This window comes from Cariama cristata, unplaced genomic scaffold (genome assembly GCF_000690535.1).
Source record: "Cariama cristata isolate BGI_N322 unplaced genomic scaffold, ASM69053v1 scaffold15627, whole genome shotgun sequence".
Taxonomy (NCBI): domain Eukaryota; kingdom Metazoa; phylum Chordata; class Aves; order Cariamiformes; family Cariamidae; genus Cariama; species Cariama cristata.
The window spans coordinates 6135-15001 of record NW_009625044.1 but is presented as its reverse complement, the minus strand read 5'-3'; the positions used below and the strand labels follow the sequence as shown (position 1 = coordinate 15001).

Below are 8867 nucleotides of genomic sequence, written 5' to 3'. Positions count from 1 at the left end.
GCAGCCGGAGCCGCTCCGGTTCCCGCCGCCGTGCCGGCCGGCCGGGCTCGCTTCGCCGTGACTTCCAAAGTGCTTGGGCTCTCCGGGAGAGGAGTCACGTCCCGGTGCCGCCCTGGGTCTCAAGCCATCGGGTGGGGGCAGTTGCAATCCCCGGGCTGTGATCTATTTCTCCCCAGCGGTAGGGCAGCCAAGGCGGAGCTGCGTTAAAATACTTCGTGCTGAGCACGTAGAGCTTTAAATGGGTGTCGGTGACCTTCTAAATATAACGTAAACCTTGCTATAGCTGACGGTGCATTCGATCTGTACAGCCAGTTTAGTTTGCTATAGGTAAAAGCTAACCGTAGTCCCTGCTAGTTAGTGGTTTGGGGGTTTTTTTGGATGTCTGAGTTTGAAAACCCTGGTGGACATTTGCTTGAGAAGGCTGTGGGTTGGTTAAAGGTCCCTAACCCTTTAGCCCCCAGCCTTAATCTGTAGTCTGTTTGTACCGGGAATGCTCAGTATAATGGTGACAAAAGAGTTGCTGATATAATTTTCCCTTCCTTTAGTTTACAATGGATTTTGGATAAACAAGATCTATTGAAGGAGCGCCAGAAAGACTTGAAATTTCTGACCGAAGAAGAATATTGGAAGCTACAGATATTTTTTACTAATGGTAAAACTGTTTTATTTTTATTTGTGCTGCAAAATCTGTAGAGTATCTGCCGAGTCTAAATGCAAGTTTGAATTGCTTAGAGAATGTATCAGTTCCGTTGTAGTATTACATATACTTTCGCAACCTATTTTAACAGAGAACTGGAATGTCAATAACCTTCTAATTTGCTAGTTGTATTAACACAATTTTAGGAGAACTTACAGGCAAATGAGCTGAATCTATAATGTTTTAACCTGTAATGGGACAAAACATAGTACATTTTCTTATTTTCGAGACGTTCTTACCAAAAAGATAAAAGGAGGAGAAGCCAGCAGAAACTGCTAAGCTAGCGTATTAAAGGCTCAGTGTCAAGCATTAATACTCAAACTGGGCTTTTGGTGGGTCCTTACGCTGTGGTAGGTATTTTAGCTGATCTGTGCAGTCCTGTTAAACAGCAAATTTGGGAAATTTGTTGTTTGTGTTCAGTTACGTTCTTTGAAACCTGCACCACAGCCTGTGTCCTGCCTTGTGACTGATTCCCCAGCACTGGGTGGGTGGCTCTCAAATTGTCTACAAGTATCTGAGAGCTGTTGGCAGGCAGCCTGTTCTCCCAGAGAGTTTGGGCCTTGTCTCTGAAGTTATCTAAGGACTTCCTTGATACTGCAAAGCATTTAACCATATGAATTGGAGCATATCAGATTACGCAGGCACTTAAACTCTTTTCTGTGCAATTGTTCAGCATTTAAAAAAAAAAAATCCCCCGAAGTAAAAGATGTTGCTAAGTAGTAATTTGTTTGCAGACAGCTCTTTAAATATTTTTCACAGCAGTCTTTTAAAGTACAGAATGCTTATTTTTTCAGCTACCCGGCCAGACTTGAGACAGAGAAGTTGAGTGACCTTCCCAAGGCCACTGAAAGATCTTGTGTCAGTGATGGAATGGTATCTATGAAAGATACTTATCCCAGCTTCTCTCTTAGCTTAGCTATTTTTATAATAATTGCGTACGCTGCAAATTTGATTGCTGTGGATACATCTATGTTATCACTTATACGGCACCAGGAAAGCAAGCTAGCAATGATTTACCTGTTTGATCAATTCCTGAAATTCCTTGAAGTTAAAACAAAGTGTCATAGCTTCATAACACAAAAAGGGAAAACAGGGTACTGATATTTCTACAACTGTATTTCTATGCTAATTTTCACTAGTGTTAATTTGAATTATCACATATGCTTTTTAAAATGTTTCACTTCAGTATTTTTCCTGAGTAAACAAAGACTTAGAAAGTAGACAAGGTGGTTTCAGTTTTTGGTTCTCGGGCACCTTCATGGGGAGGACGGTCCTGGTGCTGATCCGTACTGGTGGGAGCTCAAGCAGAGCTTGCCATGTTCCAGCCCTTGGTATGTGTTGTATCGTCACCTGCCTCTGCATAGGGACCCTGCTTTGGGTTTATAGAGCCTCCCCCTCTTCTCTCCCACCTCCTGCATTACCTGCGTAGGGATGTGAGTCTTGGCCACGGTTTGTCACATTCAGCGTGTGTCTGCCCAGGAAATTGGTGTTCCCTAAAGCGACCAACAAACTGCCTGGAGAGAGGCAGTTTCTTGCTGTCTCCTTGTTGGAAAACAAGTGCAATAGATCGCCAACCGGTTCTGTAGCCATGCGCAACTACTCTAATACCGTAGAGAAGGAAAATGATCATTTTCTAAAATAATTCGAAGAAGGAAATGGACGTTGATTTCTCTCTTTGGATCACCAAGTCTTAATAGAGTTTTTGGTTGAAAAGTGCATTAATTGATTTCCCTTTCTGGTTTAGGGCAGAAGTTGTCATGTTTGTGTTACAGGCTACTCACAATATTCAGATTTAAAAAAATTTAAAGGAAAACCCACTGAAACCACTTATTTTATAAACAGAAGGGAATAAATAATCCAATAGTTTCTTTAAAAATATGTAAAAAATTAATTACAAGTATTGGACTTGTTCCCAGCGTATACAAGCTTCCATTTCATTAAGTCTCTCTAGGCTCTTGTCCATTTTTTTCCCTAAACCACACTTGATTTTTCTCTGACAGCAGATGGCCTAACCGTTCCTGAAAATCCCATGGGAGTAAGAAACATATTTGGAGAATTCTGTTTGGTTTAATATTTGAATTTTTCTGATGCCCTAGTAGTAAGACAGCTTTGTAGCCCCATGTTCAAATCAAAGGGAAAAATCCTTTCAAACCTCTCAAGATATGCTGGTAAATATTTTAATATTTGTACGGACATTGCATACCAGGCTTAACCTCCTTTCTGGCAGTATTGCTTGTCCTCCTGTCACTGGCAAGCTAGTCTCAATTTGGCATTCTTCTCTTTAGGAAAAGAGTGATATGACATGGACAGGGACTTAGTGTTGCTTTGGGTAATCATAGTGGGGAACGAATTAGTTACCTTTTCCTGGGGGTGGGGAGGAAAGCTGCTAATCATCAGTGCTGGTCAGGGTGGTTTTCTCCTGTTCTCCTATGTTCAGCCCTTTTCTAGCCAACCATGTCCTTGAGATTTGTGTATTTTAAAACGCTGTGATGTTCATTAGAAGTGAGAATAGGGTGTACCCTGACTATTCCCAAGGGATACAGGGCAAGAGCATGGAGAAAAAAAATCTGGACTTGCATGCTTAAGTAGAGACTAAGAATTTAGCGGTGACTGATAACAGAATTGTTTGCTTTTCACATCAGTGGTCGCAGTCTTCATCTTGCTGTAGATATTTAAAATACATACTTAAGTGCATTTTAAGTTATTGTTTCGGGCATTTCTGGTGAGGGAGGGGAAAAAAGAAGAGGGAGCCTTAACACAGCCGAGCTTTGCTCCGAATAATGGTCCGCAAAGAAGTATGGGAAAAAATAACAAGTAACAACCTTATGTTTTGCTGTGCTATTCTCTATAACCAACCCCTGCTCTTAATCCCAGCTTGATGCATCTAATTTGCTTGGCACCTTTCCTTTGCCTGGGAGGCCAAACAAGAGCTACCTGCACAGATGACACCAGGGTTGTTTCTTGGCCAACTGGCAGAGGACCACCATGATGGAGCAGCTGACTGCATCCTCTGGTCTCCCACCCCCTCTCCCTGGACTAAATATGTCATTTTTTTAACACCTGCTGCCTCTGCCAAATTTAATGACCACGTTTGTGTTGGCAGCTTTAGTTGTTTGAAAAAAAAAAAACAAACAACAAACCCCATCCATTTTACATGGCACTGGAAAGCCATAGACTTACATTTTAAGTGTTTGGATTTGTTTTGCCCTAAAATGGAATATCCAAGCTTTACCCTTCTGAGATTTGTGTTGTCGTCTTCTTAAAGGTCATACTCACTTTGTACACAATGAAGTCAAGTTACCTTTCCCTTTTTGAAGGTGTCCGCAAGCTTCAGGATGCAGTGCTTCTTCTTCACCTGCAGGTCTGTAGGTTTACAGCAAGACGTTGTCTCACCAGAACAACTTATCTGAACCGAGGGAGAAGTCTGTGCTGCTGCTCCTTAGAATCCCCAGCACTAGTCCTGTTTAGAGATCCTTTGCTATTTGGTGTCAAATTGTTATAAAAACTCAACTCAAGCTTTTGTTCGTTTTTCTTTTTTTAAGTTATCCAGGCTTTAGGTGAACATCTTAAATTAAGACAACAAGTTATTGCCACTGCTACAGTCTACTTCAAGAGATTCTATGCCAGGTAGGACTGTTTACTATGATGGTACAAGAATAAAACATTTGCTAGGCACATTTTGGTAGCCCTTTTAAAATGCAGTTCTGTATTAAAAACAGTGCCACTTTTGTTTTCTGGATGGTGTAAAGCTTTTATGCTAATAAAGTTAACTTAAGCTTTGCTTTTTCAAAAGGAAGTGTGGTGCTCTTAATAGATTAATCGTTCTACGTGTATGAAACAACATATTATAATTTTGTTGTAACATTTCAGATATTCCCTAAAAAGTATAGATCCAGTATTAATGGCTCCTACGTGTGTGTTTTTGGCATCCAAAGTAGAGGTATGAAGTATTACAATTTTTTAATGTAAAATTATGTGATGTATGAGAGAGAAAACGTTTAGGACTTTTAAATTTTTTGTCATTCTTCATGCTTTGGGGGTTGAAACCTTCTCTTTTTTTGTGTAGATTTCTGTAGCGTTTAAGAAAAGGAGACAGAGAAGGCCTTCAAACATGTTATTTAATATTTGATCTTTCACAATTTTGTCTCAATTACTAACCCCGAAGGGCCTCTGAAAATTTGAAAGAGTATTTTAAATGTCTCTTTCACTGTGGTACAGTGTTTACATATTCACATACACTATATTTAAATTGTGCAGTGTCTCCTTTCTGGTGTGTTTTTTTCCTTATTTATGTTCACTCAAACTTTAAGACATAATTTGAAATTTTTTCCTAATTATCCTTTTCCCTTTCATATAGTGAGGGATCCTTGGAGTTTACCACACTTTCATTACTTGATTTAAAAGTATGTTGTAGCTCATACGCTGTCTTTGAGAAATTATCGTAAGGAACTGCCCCATTAGGGATAGCGGTGAGAAGGTTCCATGCCTCCACCATTAGAAGTCCACCTTGAATGTGGCCAAGAGTTAGCATCAGCTGCGCGCTGCTCTTAGTCCTCTGTAATGCAAGAAGTTTTTCAGCTGTTTGAGAAGTGTCTGCGTAATGGGGGAAAAAAAAAAAATCAAATTGGCCAATTTGTGATCTGTCGGCACTAACGAATTTTACAGGAAGAACTCAAATACCTAGTGGATGGTAGAAGCAGTCCTACTAAACCAGTGTCTGCATGTGATACTGTTGTCTGTACAAATACACTGTGATACCTTTCAGTGTTTGGAAGAGATGAAGGAGAGGAGAAAGACGCAGAGTATTGGAGAGAGTTGGGTTTTTTTTTATCAGCCTGTTAATTAAGTCTTTAAGAAAGTACAGACACAGAATGTGTATATACAGATGTACCTTATATTTTAGAACAAATACTAGAAGTCTGTGCAGCCTTCCTTATGCTAACGCTTCTGCAACTTTAGAGGGCAGCTATAGCAGTAATGATTCAGCTGTGCCCTTCTCTGAAAGCACACTGTATACAGAAAATTTTCAGCTTGCTGACTGTCTCAGCAGAGGAGCTAAGGCTTCATAGAAAGGTAAAAAAAAAAGGTAGTTAATGACAGGTTTCTAAAGGCAGTTTTCTCACCAAGTGTGTTAAGGAAAGCCAACATACCTTCTTGAAGCCCTCTTGTCTATTTTATATGTAGAGTGTTAGCCAACCGAGCTTTTGTGGCTTTAGTCCCTTTCATATATGTTTACTATTCCTCACAACTCAAACAACAAAGTAACTAATCAATGAGAAAACTCTTTACCTAAGGGTTTACCCTGTTTACCTTAAGGAAAAAAAAAAAAGTAAAAGGGGTGGGGGGGGGAAAGAAATATTGCATAAAGAAACCCAGTTTAGTAAGAAGCCGTTATTTTAATTTGATAACAGTGTGAATATATGGTATTTCAGGTGGTTCACCTCATTTACCATTCTTTTTCTTCAGGAATTTGGTGTTGTTTCAAATACAAGGTTGATTTCTGCTGCTACTTCTGTATGTAAGTATCGGTGATTTTCATTATACTGTAGTTAGGTATCTCTGTAGGGACATCAGACATGTTCTTTGTGGGTTTTATTTTGTTTGCCTGTTTTTAAAAGGTAGCTTTTTATCAAGTCATGGAGGGGCTTGCATGTTGACTGCTAGGAGCCGGTTAAAGCCATTTAGGACAAATAACTCCTGTTTCTAAATACAGAAGCAGAAGGGTCCTTTCTGTATTAGATTTGGTTGATTCTGGTTGGAACTTTTGCCAAGCATAAATAAAAATAAAGTAATAAAATGAAACTGTTGAGGTTTATGAACAGTCTCGATTAGTAAATTGAATTCTGAACTACTGAAAGACAGAATTGGAAACTTAGGGCTTTATCTGTCTGTTTTGTAAAAGGCATGGCTCCAGGGAAGTACCTGTGTTCAGAATTTTTGGTAGGCTGTATACCTTGTAATTTTTTTAAAATCCTTTTTTCCCCCATCATAAAATTAGTCTTCGGACATGATATTTATTTCTGAAAATACACTTTATAACCTGTATATTGTTCACAAATAAATGCAATAAAATCACACTGGAGTTAATTCTCTGTCTTTCCCGCTTGCCGTATATTTCCCAATTCCTGTAACTTGTATCTCATCCATCAAGGTCTTAAAGTGATGGCTTCCTTAACTGAATGCTATGATTTGACCCAGAAGGTCCAGCTGCTCTCAATAGGCAATTCCTGGCTCTGCTTTTCAAAATGTAGGTCACCGCTTTCAAAATCCCTCTTAGCCGTTGAGGGGACAGGTGACTGGCTGCATCTGTAGCCCCCACATGCAGTAAGTGTATCAGTCCATGGGGCTGGCCCCGTGACAGTTCCACCACCAGGAACTGAAACGCATCTTCAGTGCCAGCGTGACCAAGACCAGTACTGGATTTAGCAATAAGAGTTGCTATTTTTACATCAGTAGCATCTCAAAGCACAGATCTATGTGGCAGTTTTGATGAGAAAGTTAGATGGATTTTTGGTAAATATGCAGTTGCTGATTTTACTTGGACTTCTGGTCCTGAGCTGTGCTGTTTCTGAAAATCTCAAGTCTTGGAATCCTGCAGAAGATTTCCTATGCTGCTCTTCCTTCAGACCTAGAAGCCCTGCCTGCTCTGATAAGTACTCTGCATTTCATGGAAGTGGGGACAAAAAGCAACAGGCTTTCTCCTAGCGTTTGTGTCTTTTATTCTACCTGGTCATCCTTTACCAGGGTTGCTTTGGTAGTATGCGGCAATTTTTTTGGAGGTCTTCATACAAAAGGCGAAAAAAAGATGAGGCGAGACAAGGAGAGGAAAGCTAACAAAAGGGGTGCCTAGCATAATAGTGGTCAGTTGAAAAGGTTTGCTTGCTTTTAGTTAGGTAGAAACATAAAGTTAGTAACACATGCTTCCTTTGTAAGGAGGATAATCTCAGAGTGGTTTCTGGCAACCTCTTCAAAAGCTTTTCACTCTGTTTCCACAGCTGACTAAAAGGACAGCTCCATATGGTCATGTCTGCAACTTGCTTTGTGGGAAAATTGTTTTGTTTCCCTATCATCCTTCTCAAAGTGGTTTATTTTTTTTACTGTGTATCTCTTCAGTTTGAATGCTTCTTGAGAAACCTGTTTTATTCATTCTTGTCTTTCTTGAAATAACTAAATTTTCCAACCAGTAGCCTAGTCTTCATTGTCCTACAGCAAATTTTCTAGCAAAGTCCACCATAGGTCTAGATGTTGAAGTCTTTAGTCCAGAGCATTGACACTATCAAAATGAATGGTGTACTGATTTTCTGGAAGTAGTATCAATTCATAATATACCGTCTGTCATTAATATAAGGAATATTGTCCACTTCCAGGGTGTTAAATGTTACCTGTTTTCTCTGGAGGACAGGGACTTAAAAGAGATTTTAAAATGTTTCACTTGTACAAATCTCAAATCCACATCCTCAGGTGCACTTAATTTTTTCGTTGCTCCGCATTCTAGTATGAGATTGCTCTAGTTTTGCAGTTGAACATAATTCTTACCAGTGCACTGTTTGTACCTGTTCCCCGTGTAAAATGCATGAGGATAACCAGGTATTGAAATCAGGGATCACCATGAGCTAGAAAACTGAGGATATATTTCAACAGTCTCTTGGAGGCCAGTGTCTGGAATTGTATCATATGCCTAAGCAGATGCTTAAGGTGTCTCTCTCAAAGAGAGAAACACCCTTGAAATGTCTGATAATCCAGCGCCTAGGACATTGATCTGCAGCGTGGTGAATTGACTTCTTGCTTTGAATTTGAGCCTGTTTTTTGCACATCCAAAATCTTTACATTGTGAACATACAAGATCTCTTGGCTCAGCTTCCTTGCCCTGCCCTTGGTCTTGCTTTTCATTACGCAGTTCTAAAATCTTGCATGTTGAAGGATCAAGCCTATGTAAAAAATCCCAAATGAAAATTCCATTTTGATTTAGTGTTGGAACTGAGATTCTGAAGAGGTCACCAGATTTGGAGTGACATCAGTAGGTAGATAGCTCTGTGAATGATAACTTGGGGAGAGTGAGGTGCTCATAAGCTAGTTGGTGGTTAACCAGAAGGTGTAATAGTGCCCAAAGCAGCTGACAAGTGTCTGGCTGAGTACCTGTGCAAATCTGGGTTTCAGGTGTATTTCTCTT

The 8867-nt window shown here is 39.9% G+C and overlaps 1 protein-coding gene across 1 annotated transcript in view; it reads left to right on the top strand.

The window, feature by feature from the left end:
• Positions 1-1562: 1562 nt before the first annotated feature.
• Positions 1563-8867, top strand: part of CCNC (cyclin C) — a gene marked incomplete at its 3' end in the record, with an annotated part of 12001 nt that continues 4696 nt past the window's right edge. Inside the window, exons 1-5 of the mRNA XM_009703460.1 lie at positions 1563-1570; positions 4015-4058; positions 4240-4324; positions 4568-4637; positions 6164-6215. Coding sequence (XP_009701762.1) covers positions 1563-1570; positions 4015-4058; positions 4240-4324; positions 4568-4637; positions 6164-6215 — 259 coding nt within the window. The remainder of the gene's footprint in view (positions 1571-4014; positions 4059-4239; positions 4325-4567; positions 4638-6163; positions 6216-8867) is intronic.